The following is a 17581-nucleotide window of genomic DNA, read 5'->3' on the forward strand; positions in this document are numbered from 1 at the left end:
CAATGGGATGGGTGAGGAGATGACAATTTCATAGCAAAACAACTCACATTTTTTGAGAAACTGAAAGGTAGTTCTGACATTCCTCTGAGCGGCACATTCTTTCAGGGGTATGGACTCGACAAGGTGTCAAAAGTGCTACACAGAGATGCGGGTCCGTGCTGACTCACTCCATTGCTTTCCACAGTTGTGTTTGGCTAACTGGCGGCGGCTCTGTACCTTGATTGGCGTGCTCCATCACACCTCACATATGTTCAGCTGGATTGAGATCTGGCGGCTGAGCAGACCAGAAACCCAGGCCGACTTCATTGTCATGTATGTGGGCCAATTCCTGCTGCATTTTATTCTTGGCACATGGAGCATTACCCTGCTGAAAATGTCCAATTACAGAGTGAGGCATTACCGTCCTGACAGGATGCACCCGGATGGCCTTAATGTTCAGATATCCTTTAGCATGCATACTCTGCTCACTTCTACTAATGGGACCCATTGTATGACATGTCATTTGTATCCATACATTTTCTCCCGGTTGCTTTCCGCATAAAGTTCAAACCGTTGCAGCTGGCTTTCAGGGCAGTTAAAGTAACTGCGCCGACTTACCTGCAAACCCATATTAATTAACACATAAACTCCTTCTTGCCATGTTCACATTGCATCTGGAAGGCTATTATCCATGCCAATTTTGAAAGGGCTGAGCTTTTAGCACCAGACTTTTCTCTCACACGGCGTCGAAATCGTGGAATGAACTCCTGGCCTCTATCAGGGTGTAGACTTGCTTCGTTCATTTAAGAAAATGTTAAAAATTTTCTCTTTTTTCCCATTGAATGTGACCACTATTCAGTGGACTAAAATGCCTGTAGGTTGACACATATTTTTCTACCTGCTGCCTCTCTCATACCCAAGTCCTTCCGTCAAGGTAAAACAGCAGGAATCAGGATCCATCAGAACAGGTATTTTTCTGCCCCAATACTCCATCTTTTGTCATTTAGCCAGTCATAGTGTCTGGTCTATGACTCTGTAAGGTCATGCGGCTGGGTTACCACATTTGTGTCAACGTGCAGTAAATTGTATGGGTCTTTCAGGACCAGTGTTGTATTTGGCTGTCAATCGATTAACTGCAGAAATTTTGTTGCACTGTACAAATTGTGTCAGCCTCCTTTGACCTCTTTCCTCAATGACCCCTTTTTGACCACACCACTGGCCTGCTGTTGTGCTGGATGTGCTTTGGATAGTGGACCATTCCAGATACAGATGGGACTGTGTTGAGCATGAAAAACCCATCAGTGCTGTGGTTCTTGACACACTCAAACCAGCATGCCTGGCACCTGTTATCACACCCCTTTCAAAGTCACTTTGAATCTTAGTTTTGTTTTTTTGTTTTTTGACCATTCTACCTTACATACACAGTCAGCGTGTCATATAACCTCAAAACACCTACTTTAACCTCTCTCCTTTCCTTTATCTACGCTGATTTGAGAAGATTTAACAGGTGAAATAAACAAGAGATCACAGGTTTGGGGCATCCGGGTGGCATGGCGGTCTATTCCATTGTCTACCAAAATGGGGATCGCCAGTTTGAATCCCCGTGTTACCTCCGGCTCGGTTGGGCGTCCCTACAGACACCAGTTGGCTGTGTCTGCAGGTGGGAAGCCTTATGTGGGCATTTGTCCTGGTCACTGCACTAGCGCCTCCTCTGGTCGGTTGGGGTACCTGTTCGGGGGGAGGGGGAACTGGGGAGAATAGCGTGATCCCCCCATGCGCTATGTCCCCCTGGTGAAACTCCTCACTGTCAGGTGAAAAGAAGCGGCTGACGACTCCACATGTATCAGAGGAGGCATGTCCCCTCCCCGGATCGGCAGAGGGGTGGGGCAGCGACCGGGACTTCTCGGAAGAGTGGGGTAATTGGCCGGGTACAATTGAGGCGAAAAAAAGGGGGGGGGATCACAACTTTCACCAGAATCTACCTTGTCAGTCAATGCAACAAAAACAGCTACCAACCCGAATATTTTGCACACTTCTTGGTGTATGTTCCTCAAAGGCTTCACCTGCTAAGAGAAGATAGCTAAAGCTATATCGATGTTGTCCTTTCCTGCCTCACCAGACTGAAAAATTCCCCGCATATCTTGGGCTAAATAGGCAGAAGACCTAGCATCGCACTATTCAAAGCCAAGATCTGTGAAAACCAAGCTCACCTTATCATTTGACTCCCCTGGTTTCCTTCAAATGACTCTACTTCGTGAGAATGACCTACCGGACGCTATTATAATAGCAGCAGGGATCAAACAAATCTGTGGCTGACGTTCAGGACAAGGCTTCCTTCCAGAAGACAGCAACCATAAAACATGTTGCTTTCTCCGCCTGATCCCAGGGTCAGTCCATGGATTAAATATTCCAGTCATAAGGGAGTGGTAGTGAACAGTGACAGAGAGATGGGACCTCCCTGTCTGTGCCCACATAGTATCATTGCCTACCACTCGCTAGTCTTTCCACAAACGACCAGGCAATGGCACATACTAGATTTGACCTTTCTGTCTGTGCCAAGGCTTTATCGCTATTGTTTTTGACACCGGGAGTCTTATTTGATCATTGTTTGACTGATTTAATGAACATAGTAGCTCAGCTGCTGATGTTTCTTGATTTCTGGTTATCAGTAAAGGCCTGGTCACTGCATTTGTTAAAATGAAACCTTTCCTTCACTTCTAAAAAATAATAAGCAATTTCTTATGTTCCTGGGCTATTGCTTGAAAGACTTGTTCACCTCGCAGGATGATGAGAGGCTTTGCAAACTGTGCCCATTGCAATCTCTGGGTTGCTATGTTCAGCAGCTGTTTAGATGTAATAGTGGGCCAAATGTAGGCTGGCCCCGATCCAAGCAGCACCACTCCCATTGGCACTAAAAGGCATGTCCCCCACCGTATATGAGCTCTGAATGCATAGAAAACATTTGTCATAGTCTACCGTCTGTTCCTCTGTCAAAGTTTCATCTGGTGATTACTGCATATCCCCCAGCTCCCTTCTCATTGAGCCCATAGCTCCTCTTGTCTAGCATCTTCTGTGATATTCGAAAATAAATAGCAGAGGAAATACAACAAAATTATTCTCGTAAGGTTTCCATACATAGAACATGTATGGAGAAAAAAAAAAGTATGGGACCCAAAATCAACCCCTATGGGAAAGGTGATGTTAATTCAGTTAATGACAGTGGTTTGATACATCATCATCATCATCATCATCATCTTCAATAATAATAATGATTTGTATAGCATTTTTCAAGGTACACAAATTAATTACACATTAAAAGCAATTCTGAAAAGGTGAGTTTTGATTAATGATGTGAATGTGGACAGACGGGTGCAGTCTATGAAGTGTTTGGGGAGGGATTTCCAGAGGGAGGGGGCAGCTATGGAGAAAGCTCTGTCACCCCAGGTCCAGTGCTTAGCCCTGCGTGGTGGAGACAGGAGGTTGGCATTGGAGGAGTGAAGGCTGCAGGAAAGAGTATGGTAGTGGAGCAGGTCGGTGAGGAAGGAGGGGGCCTGGTTATGGAGGGCTTTGTGAGCGAGGAAAAGGACTTTGAATTGGATCTGTTGTGGGACAGGGAGCCAGTGGAGGTTCTGGAGGACAGGGGTGATGAAGCAGGAGTGGGCGAGCAGGCAAGCAGCAGAGTTCTGGATGTGCTGGAGTTTGTTTAGGACTTCGGCTGATGAGCTGTAGAGAATGCTGTTGCCGTAGTCAGTTCTGGGTGTGATGAAGGCATGGATCAAAGTTTCAGCAGCAGAGAAGGAGAGTGATAGGTGGAGACGAGTTATTTTTTTATGGGTGGAAGAAGGCAGTTCTGGTGATTTGATTGACGTGTCGTTCAAAGGAGAGTTGCTGTCTAAAATGATTCCGAGGTTGCAGATGTGTGGGGAGGGCGACCGAGGTGGTAAGGTAGAAGTTGTGCATTGTTTTGGTAAGGGATTTGTACAGTTATGTAGAAAAGTATATTCAGTCAGACTGGTAGAGCAACCATTTCAATGCTCGGTTACGCCTACGCCTACCTTTGACTCATCAAAATGGCATCAAGTTTAAAAAGACTGAAGAGATTTAAGAGATTGCAGTTGTCTAAAAGGAATGAAATTATTCATCACAGGGGAGGTTTCCACAGGCTATGTTGCTAAAAATATTATGTGACTTTAAGAAGAGCAATTTCAATTTGCATCACTTTAAAAAAAACAACTATTCAAATTGTATTTTTACTCATTAAATGTGCCAGCTAATTTTGAGACTCCAACAGCACATTTGGCAGATAGCACAGCTGAAGATGAAACAGCTGGAGAGTTAAGGGGTTAAAAACAGACCTTAGAAGTGTTTTTGAACCGTAGCATATTTATAACTAAGGGAGCGGGCCGTTGATAAGTGACATTTATTTGATAATTACTCATAAGGACGACATCCTCAAGGAATAACACGTTAGATGGCATGTAGTGATGCCGTTCGCTCCGGGACCAGATCTAAAAAGCATAGCACAGCATCAGTTCTAGTCAGTTCTCACCTCTCCCCCTTGCTGAGCTTCCGTATGTGACCCATCACAATTTGCAGCCTAAATACACCAGTACGCCTGCAGCCATACATACCAACATGTACCCTGATTCTGCTGAATAACAGACGCTAAGGAGGTGTGGGCTTGGCTAATGCTTGGATGGGAAACTTCCCGCGAAAACGAAGTTGCTGCCGGAAGTGGTGTTGGTGGGCCACTGGGGGCAGTCTTCCCTCTGGTCCCAATGTAAAAAAAAAACATCAAAGAAAAAAAACCCAGCGCAGTCACGGGGTCACTGTGCTGTCGGAGATGTCTTCCAGATGAGACGTTAAACCGAGGTTATGACTCACTGTGGTCATTAAAAATCCCATGGCACTTATCGCAAAGAGCAGGAGGGGGGGGTCCCCCGGTGAGTGTCTTGGCAAAATTCCCAACCTGGCTCCTCTCCGCCTGGCCCCGTAATCACCCCCTGTGTAAGAGAGTCCTCCCTCTCCACCTCAAGCTGATGTGCGGCGAGCTCTCTGGCACAAAATGGCGGCCGCGCATCACCCAGGTGGGCGCCACACGTTGGTGGTGACAGGTGAGTTACCCCCCTTCAGTGTGAAGCGCTTTGGGTGTCTAGAGCTCTGTATAAACGTAATCCGTTGTTATTGCCATTATTATTATTGTAAACTACTGATAAGACACGTTAGTCCCTAGCTAACGGGTCTGACCCTTTAGCCGAGCGGTTAGTGATGTCGCCTTGTGGTGCAGTACACCCCGTTTCGAATCCCGCACCGGGCAAGAAAATAACCGGTTACATTATCATTAGTAAGAAATGCATGTCATTAGAGTTGTGTGAACGTTAGGATAGAAAGCAGAGAATTTGTGGCGCTGGTTGCGATTCCGTCTTGTGACTGTGTCAGCTAGAAAGACCGAGTGCCGCTGCCTGCGAGGCTGTGGCAACAGAAATCAATACTTCTACACCGGCGCTCAGAGCAGCTCCGGTTCTTTACAGGAATGAGTCTGTGCTGGGACACAGGCAAAGGCAAACACCCTCCGAGGCACAGAAATATCACTGTAGCCTATCTAGCGGGAGAGGCCAAGAAATTATGAGCGGAAGACCCCTAACAAGTGTGCGGCAGCGTAGAAAACGTATACTTGAGTTTTGAACCAATATCAGATATACATCATTTAAAGTGAATGAAATTTAGTCTTATAAAATAATTGCCGTGATTACCATAACAGTAATATAACTCACATAGGAACATTTAAGATGATTCGTTTTGAGGCCTAGCCATACACAAAAACGCCGGGAAGCGAACCCGTATCGCCCGCACCGCGCGGTGGTGCGGGCGATACGGGTTCGCTTCCCGGCCGCGGCAGTTCCTGTGGTTGCGTTGTCCCCCGATTTCGCTACAATACAGAGTAATGAATTCAGGTATGCCCCCCCCCCCGCAATGTTATGCCCTTGTGCGTAAACGCTCATCACGTAGACGCTGGACCATTTCTTTGAAACGCATTCCCCTTCAATTACAGCAAATGCACATCCCCTTCAATTACGCTGAAAAAGAAACGTCCTCACACATATGATTTTATTTTTGACCCTCAGTACGGCACACAGTCTACCAAGGAAAGCCAGTGATAATTTGGCGGCAGTAATCTACTAAAAGAGACGAGGAAAGCATGGAGGGAACAGCTTTTTGTCTTTTTCAGAAATTGACAAAACCACATAATCCTGTTTGAAAGGTCTGAAAGCTGGTTAGAAAGCTTAATTTAAGGGCCACCTGGCACGCATCAGAATCTTGTGCCAGGCCTTCTGTAAATGTCAGTGCAGAGCACTATGTAATGATAATACTGACGTGCATAATTCTTACAAAGATAACACAGATCCCTACAGGTTACTCAGCTGGTGCTCTTATTCTGCAGCCAGGGTAATTTTTTGATGCAATAATGGGTACTGATTTTACCTAAATGCTGAGTGCTAAGTACACACATCATTGCAGAGGAGTCCAGCAAGTGGGCAAATGCTAGTTAAAAATGACAGGGGCCATTTAGACTGACAGGCATACCTTTACAGGTGAGCACAGACATGTTCACAGAGTCTCCCCTTATCTGTTAGCTCTGTTTTACACACACACACACACACACACACACACACACACACACACACACACACACACACACACACACACACACACACACAGCACAGCACAGTGGCCCAGTGGTTAGCGCTGTTGCCTCACAGCAAGAATGTCCTGGGTTTGAACCCAGGCCATCCCAAGTCCTTTCTGAGTGGAGTGTGCATGGGCTCCCTCTGTATGCGTGGGTTTACCCCAAGTGCTTCGGTTTCCTACCACCCTCAAAGACGTGTGTTAGAGTTAATACCCCTCTCTGTGCCCCTGACCGAGGCATGGTAAATGAACTGGAGTTGGTCCCCCGGTGCTGCACGGTGGCTGCACGGTGGCTGCCCACTGCTCCCAGCTACACGGCTAGGGTGGGTTAAATGCAGAGGACGAATTTCCCCACGGGGATTAATAAAGTATTTCCTCTTCACACGCACCAAATGCTGTGCAGGACAAAAATCCTGCAGACAATCACTCGAACACATAATATTTTATCTTGAATACTCCTGTGGACTAAGATACAAATGGACATCTGTCAATGACATTAGTTTCATTAATTTTGGCTTTATTATGATAATATTTCCTTGAGCACGTTGTTCCACTTGTTCCCACTTGGAGAAGAAAAACTTATCAGTGATATTCCTCAGCTAGCACTGTAAGAACAATTCAAAGTAAATTGCCTTTTTAAAAAACAAACAAAAAACAAAACAAAGTAATTTCATGTCAATCTGGAGCTCATCTAATATCTGTTGCTTCATGGTGATTGCAGTGGTTCAGAAAAGATAAAACTCATCACAAAATTGTTAGGTTTCTAAGATAGTGCATTAAAAAATTCAATAACACAGTGGAATCAGTTTCTGGGAACCAATGGTAATATTAAAACTGACGCGATCGCCACAATGAGATGTGGTTTGAAGTATCCACCCCTTTCCTGAAGCCCAAGGAAGGACAAGAGGCATGCACACACTGACCCTCGTACATTCCTGCACTCTTTCTTTCCAGAAAAGGTGTAGCAAATCAGGAGACCGATGTGTTTTTATGGATAGAGAGGAGGAAGCAAAGAGGAAGTGTACTGCACAAGGGATGGGCAGCTAATACAGTAACACCAGAAATCTCAAGGCAAGAGAGATACTATATTTCCCTGCTGATTGATGCGAAAAACACACAAGAAAGAAAACAAAACAAGAACAATAATAAAGACATGGCTGAGCTTCACTTAAAACTGCCCTTACTTGGGCGTCTGGGTGGTGTGGCGGTCTATTCCATTGCCTACCAACACGGGGATTGCCGGTTTGAATCCCCGTGTTACCTCTGGTTTGGTCGGGCGTCCCTACAGATGCAATTGGCTGTCTGCGGGTGGGAAGCCAGATGTGGGTATATGTCCTGGTCACTGCACTAGCGCTTCCTCTGGTCAGTCGGGGCGCCTGTTCGGGGAGAGGGGGAACTGGGGCGAATAGCATGATCCTCCCACGCGCTACGTCCCCCTGGTGAAACGCCTCACTGTCAGGTGAAAAGAAGCGGCTGGTGACTCCACATGTATCAGAGGAGGCATGTGGTAGTCTGCAGCACTCCCCGGATCGGCAGAGGGGGTGGAGCAGCGATTGGGATGGCTCGGAAGAGTGGGGTAATTAGCAAAGTACGATTGGGAGAAAAAAGGGGGGGGGAACTGCCCTTAGTTGTTTTGTCCTTCACTGGGCTTTGCCTTTCTCAGATTTACCACTTCACTAACAACCTGAAATAGACACTAGGTCTCAAGTGAAGTCAAAACCAGTCCAACTGTCTATAATTTCAATATATAGCTTTCTGTTAATGTAACATTTTGTGTTTTTCCTGCCACAGCCACACCAGAGAGGCCCAGCTAACAATCTCAACGAGGTCGAGAGGGCCAAGTCATCTGTCTCACTGGATCTGTGTCTTTGTTTTGGGGGTTGCAAGGCGATGGATGCATGGTCAGTAAAAATCATTGGCGTAGAAACCTAAGAGGTTGTATCTGAGGTGCTTTAATCACAGGTTCTTCCTTTCATACAGTAAATTTACCATTTTCTTATCAAATTCCTACTGATGTGTATTCTTTGATCGTTTGTCACCTTGTACCACGCCCATATCCACTGATGTGTTGCAAAAATCATCTCCCACTGAAAGTCCTGGGCTACAGACTGTGTATGGAGATTATCTTTGTGATCTCAGAATGACTTCTCTGCCTCCTCCAACAGATTTACTATAAGGTTGTGGTTCCTGGTTAGGTTTAGGAGGGGAACAGCTGCAGAAAATACTAGTTTAGGATGAACCAACAGGGATAGGTGATTAATTCCATGAGGGTCTTTACCTGGTTTTGGTGATGGGCTATGGTTGTACCTGGATGTCCTGGATCTTGCTCTGTTGTGGTCTGACATTATTTTACCTTATGGTGAGGTGAATATGTGCTATTCAGCTTCCTTCAAACTAAGCTTGCATTTTCTTTAGGATGGACGTTTTCTTTGTGCCGCAGTGAGCTCCCAGCTCAGAGTCCTTCTGATAACTGCAGAGCCCCATTTACATTCTCTGGACAGGCTCTGTTCAAATTTGATGCACCACCAATCCTTGTATTTAGTGTGAACAAGACATCTCTTTCTCGCAACATTTTCTCTTTACAGATTAAGAGGTGCAGGAGATAATTAAGGGAATCACCTCACATTCAGGTTGCAGTTGCCTCGAGATGAGGTGAGTTACTTTGTGCTACCAAAGTACTGCAGCACAAAGGTGTGTCTACATAAGTGAGGCTATTCTGACACGTTGACAATGGATTTTAGCATTATTCACCACAAGGCAGCATGGGAACAAAGGCTGCAGTGACCGTCGAACCGGCAATCAAAGGCGTGATATAGTACCTGTCCACAATCCTAACACCTCCCTATGGTCTTGTAAGCTCATCTTCCAACTATGGTGATTTTTCATCCTAGGTAGACTTTCCAGGGCCTTTCTTCCTCTGTCTGGCCTCTTTCCAGTTCCAGTTGGCTTTTACGCACTTCAGAATTTAGTTAGTTGGTTGTTTTTGAAAACCATTTAGGTCATTTCCCAAGACTCGGCAAACTTTCACCAATCATCCCAGCATGGATGAGAGCATTCTGCTTCCATCGCCTTATAAACTTCTCACAACAGAATGCTTATTGATCGATGCTCATTAAAATCTCTCACAGACAACACACCTTACCCCCCAACATCTGACACACACACATACACACACACACACACACACACACACACACACACACACACACACACACACACACACACACACACACACACACTTTCTGCTTTCGTTAAAAATGTGGGTGCTTAGCCTTCATTTTCTACCACTGTAAACGGAATGGGCAGGTAATAAGTAGAGTAATTAAATCTATGCAGACATGAAGAGATGCTGTTTTTCACTGTCAACAACCAGCAACCTTTGTAGGACAAAAGGTTGTCCCTCCTTGTATGTCTTTATGCATGCTCAATAATCCAGGAAAGGAAATCCCAGAAAGGTGAATTAGTTCATCTGGACACGTTTAGTCGGAGAAACATTTCATCACTCATCTAAGTGACTTTGTCAGTCTCCACTGACTGCAGGGATTCCCACCCTTATAAACAATACAGTGGCAAAACGACCGAAACCAGTGATCGGTTTTGTACCATAGATTATACCCAGGGGAAGCTACACCTAGTCTGTATGGGTTACCTAAGATACATAAACAGGATGTGCCATTACGGCCTATTGTTTGTATGATTAACTCAGTGACCTATAACATCTCTAAGTTTCTTGCATCGATTCTTAGCTCGTTGGTAGGCAATAATGAACATCACATTCAGAACACTATGGATTTTGTGGATAAGGTGAGGGACATCATTATGGAGGCAGATGAAACAATGGTCTCTTATGATGCTACGTCCCTCTTCATGTGTGTTCCTGTTGATGAAGCAGTGGAGGTGGTCCGCATGAAATTACGAAACAATCCCACCCTTAGCAATAGGACCACCCTTAACACTGACCAAGTGTGTCTGCTCCTGAAACTGTCTTCAGTCCATGTACTTCACATACAGGGGGCAGTACTATAGGCAGAGGCATAGGTGTGCTATGAGTTCCCCAGTCTCACCTGTAGTGGCCAACTTGTATATGGTGGAAGTGGAAAAGAGGGGTCTGGTGTCCTATCTAGGGACACCACCTAGCCATTGGTTCAGATTTGTGGGTTAAAATTAAATCTCAGGATGTACCACGTTTCACCGACCACATTAACTCTGTGCACAACCACATCAAGTTCACCAGGGAGGATGTGAAAAATGACAGGTTAGTCTTCTCAGACTATTAAAGTGCAATTGGTGATGGGGGACATTTGGTTATTGATGTTTACCATAAACCAACACATACTGATCAGTACATAAGGTTTGACTCTCATCATCCACTGGAGCACAAACTAGGAGACCTCAGGACGCTGTACCACCGAGCTGACAACGTCCCCACCGACACAGCGGCCGCAGAAGGGGAGAAATCCCACATTAAACAGGCCCTGGTTAAACGTGGTTATCCTAACTAGCCATTTGTCAAAGCCAGGAAGACGCCCAAACAGTACACCAGCCAATTGAAAAGAGGACAAGGACAACAGCTGCCTAAGCATAAACCAGTGATGATTCCATATGTGGCAGGAGTGTCAGAACAGTTGAGATGTGTATTTTCCAAACACCGCATCTCAGTTGCTTTCAAACCCCAAAACATGCTGCGCCAGAAATTTGTCCACCCCAAGGATCGGGTCTCCGAGCACAAACAGAGCAACATAGTGTACGCTGTTAAGAGTGCATCTGTCACCATTTTACAATGCTGTGATTGCAACTAGTCCCAAATCCTCTGTGAATAGTACACATGGCCTTTGAAACGCCTATTTGCATATGAAATCGATCATTGTTTTTGGTCGTTATTCCACTGCATTGTTTATAGTAGGCCCTCAAGTGTCCAGGGGGCCATCGCTGGCGAACAGGCCGCCCAAAGCACCATGTGCCATAGCATCATCATGAGTTTAACAAATTCAAGATTCAGTGCCACACTCTACCAATCCCGGCAGTGGGACCACTGGTATCGCTGCCTCTTTGTAAGACAATGATTTGTTCCTTTTATGTTGTTTTATTGTGTTTACTTTATGGATTGTCCTGGGTTTATCTTTTACCAATGGATAACTATTTTATGGTTTTATTCTTTTTTTACCTTGTCTTTGTCTGTAACGGACCCTGAGTCTACTGTAAAGTTTTGAGTTGAGTTGAATAAGGGTGGGGGTACCTGCAGTCAGCTGAGACTGAACAGGTCACTTAGATGAGTGATGAAACGTTTCTGTCAATAAACGTACCCAGATGAACTAATTGGACTCTCTGGGATCCCTCTTTGGATGTTTTTAACACCTCTGTTCTCTCTGTGGGCTGAGGATTTTGGGCTGAGGGTTTTGTTTTTATATGGCCAGTATTCTGACATAGCCACATATACATGATGTATGTTGTTTAGCCAGTCTAAATCCAACTTTAAGGAAGTACTCAAATGGCCAGTGTATAAGCTGAGTAGTTCATAGTAGCTGTTTATGCAGCATTTACCGTATTTTTATCAAATAACTGAAGATGTTGTTTTTTAGAAAAAAAAAATACTATCCTGCTATTTCACAGCCTAAAAGGTGGAGGAGACAAAACTTTGACAGCATTTTTTTTTTGATCATGCTTCCTACATTTCAGTACAGCGATATTGGAATTTGTCCCAATTGTTAGCGTAAACTTTATTTACTGCTATTTATGACTCCATCCATCCATCCATTATCCAAACTGCTTATCCTGCTCTCAGCATCGTGGGGATGCTGGAGCCTATCCCAGCAGTCATTAGGTGGTAGGTGGGGAGACAGGGCCTGGGCTTTTACACACACTCATATATATATATATATATATATATATATATATATATATATATATATATATATATATATATATATATACACAAAAGACTTATTTAACGAAAGTGTTAACTTAGCTATTGAAATACAAAACAGGCTTAAAGGATAACCGTAGTCATCCAAATAAATTAAAATTACAACCAATCTAGAGAAAATAACTCGGCAACAATTTAAGGAATGATAACGCCGGGTTGTTTCCAGGCTGTGTGTAGAAAAACATCACTGGTCTCTTGTTCCTGAACTAGCATCTAGTGTGTGGCCTCAGGTTGGTGCTAGTTGTAGTTCTTCCTGGTGACACTGAATGGAGCCAAATAGCTCCACCTTAATTGACCCTCAGAACCCTCCTCAGAGTTAAAATTAAGAGTATTGAGCAGATCTAGTTTCTGCAATAAAGTGTCTTTCTTAGGTTGCACCCCCAAGTAATGCAGGATTGTTTTCTTTTCGGCTGGATGATGCTGCACTTGTAAATTCCCTTCTTGTCCTCTATGAGGTAAAATGACAGGTTGCAGTAATAAAAAAAATTATAAAACTTTTATTGATTCCCTCTGAAGATGACTTTATAAAGCAAGTTCCACACAAATGTAAAGGTAACATCATTTTAAGCAGAGTTATGGCACAGTTACTTTCTATAACATACCCCCCCTCCACCCCAAAAAAAAAAAAAACTAAACTAAAAAACAAAACTAAAGTGGCTGTGGCTATGGTCTTACAAATTAGGAGGAGATAAGTATCTTGAATAGATAAATCAAAAAATATCTAGTATATTACCATTCCCAATAAAATAACTAGCCAGGCCATTAAAAATGTTATTTGTTTCAGTTAGTGATTTTGAATGCAAAATAAAATATATACTCTGACATATTGTCTCACAGCAATGTAAGTCCAGGCAGACAGAACAGTCAAGGAAGCTCAGTTGGTTTCCCCCACAAAACAGTGGTCTAAACAACTGAGGAACACTAGTAAAGCAATGGGGAGAAGCCAGGTATGACAAACAGATTTATGCATGGCTGAACTCTGTTGTTCCAGAGACATAAATTCTGCACAATCTCTCACCTTCTTCTTCAGTGCCTCTTTATGGATGCCCCCCAACCCAACCCTAACCCACTATCCCCCCATCCCAGCCACCCCAGCCATTACATTTATCCCTGTTAAGTGCTAATACATTTACATTTTTAGTGCTGCTAAGTAATAAAAGTGGAATGAGTGGAGGCCCTTTGCCTCGGCTAAAACAAACAACAGCATACCCCCCTAATTGAGGAGTCAAATTTCCCCTGCCTTCAAGCCTCAAGCTCTTACCCACAACCCACAGTGCAGGTCAACAGTGTTTCGGTTCGACGGTCTCCACAGTTCTTCTTGCAGGTCACTTGCTCAAACAAAACAGAGGTTCATTCATAAGAATGCTTTCCATAGCAGGCTCCTTGGAAGTCTTTTGTCAAGGTGTGGTTTGTGGATGCCATCTTTACAAAATGTTTTTTTTTCTTTTTCAACTAAAATTCACAAACAAAAGTCACAGGATAAGTACACAGGCACAAAGGGGGAATGGAGTTCGGTCTCTATTGTCTCATTGTGAATGACCCATGAGTCTTTGGGTATGGTCAGATTTTTCAATTTATACTGTAAACTGGAGGAGTCACTTGGTTTTTAAGATGTATTCACAAGAATTTTCCTCTGGCGTATTCAAGCAAACCATACATTTTTTTATTCCAAAACAGCCTTCAGATTTATGTTCCTTCTCTTGTTTGAATAAATATAACACCTCATTGTCTTCATCAAAGCTGGGTTTCCTCAGTGGCAGCAATCTTGAGGGTAAAAATGAAGAAGGGATTTTAGCAGAGAGATAAAAATCATCACAGAGGCATAGTGAAAAAGGATAGCAGTGCAGAATTGGAATACTAAACAAAACACTGATAAAAATAGCAAAGCATCCCTTAAACGCAGTCCAGTGAGTAACAGAGTAAATTATCTACAGGGCTGTGATGCATTTCATTTAACAATGCAACATTACATTACATACATAGGTATTTACTTGAGGTATAACCAATGCTGACTGTTGCTGATAAGACCCTGACCCCTTTGAACTACTGAATAATATGATAACAAGCCTACTTTAAGACAAGTGGTTAATTGGGCCATTTGAGAAAAACAATTCACAGCTTTACACAGCCCTTTCCTCTGGAAGCTAGAAGGGCACATCAATATAGTTGAGGCGTCTAGAGGCAGGAGCCAATAACACTATATATATGTGTCCAGTGAGCAAGAAATGAATATCTGCCTCCTATTATTCCCTACCACTATTTCTCTGGTGTGTGAACGAACTGACCTGTAAGTGTGCCTACTTGTCAGTTTCGACTTTCCACAACGAATACATTCTTTGCTTACATGTCACAGAGCAAGAGCAGGAAATAACCTATACACATTAGACTTAGACCATTACTAAGCGCTTGAAGAAATAGTGAGGAGGTGTTTCAACACCTGGGTCATCCGCTCCTGCTGGTTTATACAGTGAGCTATTTCCTGCTGGTATCAGAGCCTATTAATCACATAGTCCAGTGCACTCGACAGCAGATTATTTGGAATGGGAGACCAGAAGAAGAAGGCACAAAGGGGTGCTTCAGAAGAGCCCATGCGAAGGGATTTTGTGCATCTATAAAGTTTATCGATAAGGTTTTGAATAGGATCTGGTTGACTATATCATGTGTAACAGTAGTCTATATCTGGGATTCCTCCTTCTCTGTACCCTCGGTTGGTACCGTATCCTGCATTGGACACATTGTTGGCACCTTTGTACAGGCCAGTGCCATTGGAGGGGAATATAGTATGAATGATGTAATCTTCTCGTAGGGGCTTGGGCTGCAGTGGCTGGCAAGCTGGCATCGGTGTCATCTGGAACCCTGGACCTCGGATCTCCAGGATGGTATTGTCTTTCTTAGTGCCGGACTCAATGTAGTCATCATAGTTCTTGCTTTTTCGGGAACTGCTGCGAGTGTAGTGGTCACGGGAGGATAACTGTCCGCTCCTGTGGCCGTACCAGCAGAAGATGGCGAATATCAGAGCCAAAGAGACGATGGCTGTAGCCCCACCAATGATCCCTGCCAGGGGTAGAGCAGTGATTTGCTGCGAATCTTTGTCCTCCTTCTGGCTGCCGTCCATTTGGCTAAGGTCTGAGGTTTCAGCTTTAGCACACACCAGAGCCTCATCAGAGTCAGTATCTCCCGACATGACCCCTTTGCTTCCCGAGCTGGCAGTCAGTGGCACCATGCAGATGATGTAGCTCGAGCGAGGCTGTAGGGAGGTGAGTAGATATTCTCGGCGGTCCCCCCTTACCAACGTCTCAGTGATGGAGCCCATCGCATTACTTGTGCCCATTCGCAGCCAACTCAGCCTAAAGGATGAGGAGGGCTGGGCCACACTCCAGGTAACACGAATGCTGTCATGAGAGAGAGGCTTCACATTGAGGGCCAGGCTCTTTCCCACACCACTGCTTCCCAGGGTGTAGTCTAAGCCAGAGTCAGGAAGCCCAAGGCCAGGTCTCTTTGAGCGGAGGGTGAAGAGAGACCCCTGTGGAGGGGAGAGGGTAGTAGAGCTATCTGCTGCTCCAGCTCCAGCTGCTCTGTCTCTGTTTCCTGTTGTTCGGACCACCTCACATTCCTCCATCTGGCTAGTCAGGTCTTTCAAAGCCATGTCTCTCACCCTCTCGGGCCCATGGCAGGTGAGGCCCCTGACCGTGATGGAGTTACCACGCTCATGCAGCCAGTCATATAGCCAACGCAGGTTACAGCCACAGTGCCAGGGATTACCTCGTACCAGCAGCTGTCCTAGGCTGTCCAAGTCTCTGAAAAGCCCCCTGGGCAAGGTGGTTAGATTGTTGCCCGACAGATCCAGTCTCTGCAGCCTGCGCATGCCATCCAAGGAACCCCGGGGCATATGGGTAAGTGCGTTGTCTTGCAGAGACAGCCGTTGCAGGTGGGCACGGGGCAGGTTGAGAGGCGGGGTCTGCAGGGAGTTTCGAACCAGGGACAACTCAGTCAAGTTGGAAAGGCGTGAGAATGTGTCATCAGCAATGCGTTGGTTTGCCAGAAGGTTCCCGTCTAGGACGAGACATCGAAGTGAGGTGAGGCCTCGGAATGCATGGGTAGGGATGGTGGAGATACGGTTGTCATCCAGACGAAGCTCTTCCAGTGAGGCAGGCAGTCCTGAGGGAATGCTAGACAGATGGTTACGAGACAGGAAGAGCAGGCGCAGCCGGGGGTTGTCAGCAAAGGCCTGGTCCTCGATGCTGACAGTTGAAATGGAGTTGTCATCCAGATGGAGTTTCTCCAGCAGGGGCATCCGGGCCAGGGCACTGCGAGGAATGGTGCGGATGTTATTATCCTGTAAATGCAGTTCACGGAGGGATGGTGGTAGGTGCACAGGGAATTCATCCAATTCATTGTCATAGAGGTAGACTACACGGACAGCGAGGTGGTGCTCCAAGGATGTGGGTAGGCCCGGGTTGTTTATGTGGTTGTTCTGAAGGTAAAGGACAGATGCAGAAGGGGGTAGTGGTGGTATTGAGCTCAGACCACGGTCATTACAGTAGATAAAGTCCTCATCGCACCTGCACACTGAGGGACATATTATGCTCCTGTCTCCAATGTACCCTTGTATTGTAGCTGCAGCAAACGGCAGCATATCAGCTGATAATGTCAAGCAAATAAAGGGCAAGAGGACCCAAGCCAGTTCAGCCACACCAACAGGTGCCATGTTTAGGAGCATTAATTCCTGCTTCTGTTTTCCACTTGTGTTTGAATGCTCAAATCCTTATGATGAGCTGAAATCCTCGAACCTCCACCCTGGGAAGAAAAAAAAACAGACATTTTAAACAGATTAAAGCACTTTGCAAACAAATAACCAAGGCAATTTCAATGAAATATCACAGGCGCAAAAATGCTATAATCTACCAGCCCCACATATCGCTGCCTTTTTAAAAAACATTTCAGGACGAATGTTGTCTTTTTTCTTAATTTTATATGACTTTATCACTGATT

At 45.0% G+C, this 17581-nt stretch overlaps 1 protein-coding gene across 1 annotated transcript; it reads right to left on the bottom strand.

Moving 5' to 3' along the window:
• Window positions 1-15245: 15245 nt before the first annotated feature.
• On the bottom strand, window positions 15246-17309 carry flrt1a (fibronectin leucine rich transmembrane protein 1a). Its single transcript, XM_056285327.1, has one exon. The coding sequence runs from the start codon at window positions 17307-17309 to the stop codon at window positions 15246-15248; it is 2064 nt and encodes a 687-aa protein (XP_056141302.1).
• Between the last annotated feature and the right edge of the window lie 272 nt (window positions 17310-17581).

This window comes from Lampris incognitus, chromosome 8 (assembly GCF_029633865.1).
Source record: "Lampris incognitus isolate fLamInc1 chromosome 8, fLamInc1.hap2, whole genome shotgun sequence".
Lineage (NCBI taxonomy): Eukaryota > Metazoa > Chordata > Actinopteri > Lampriformes > Lampridae > Lampris > Lampris incognitus.

Excerpts from the sequence above, each read along its gene's own strand:
- flrt1a (XM_056285327.1), bottom strand. The coding sequence starts at position 17,309 with ATGCTCCTAAACATGGCACCTGTTGGTGTGGCTGAACTGGCTTGGGTC.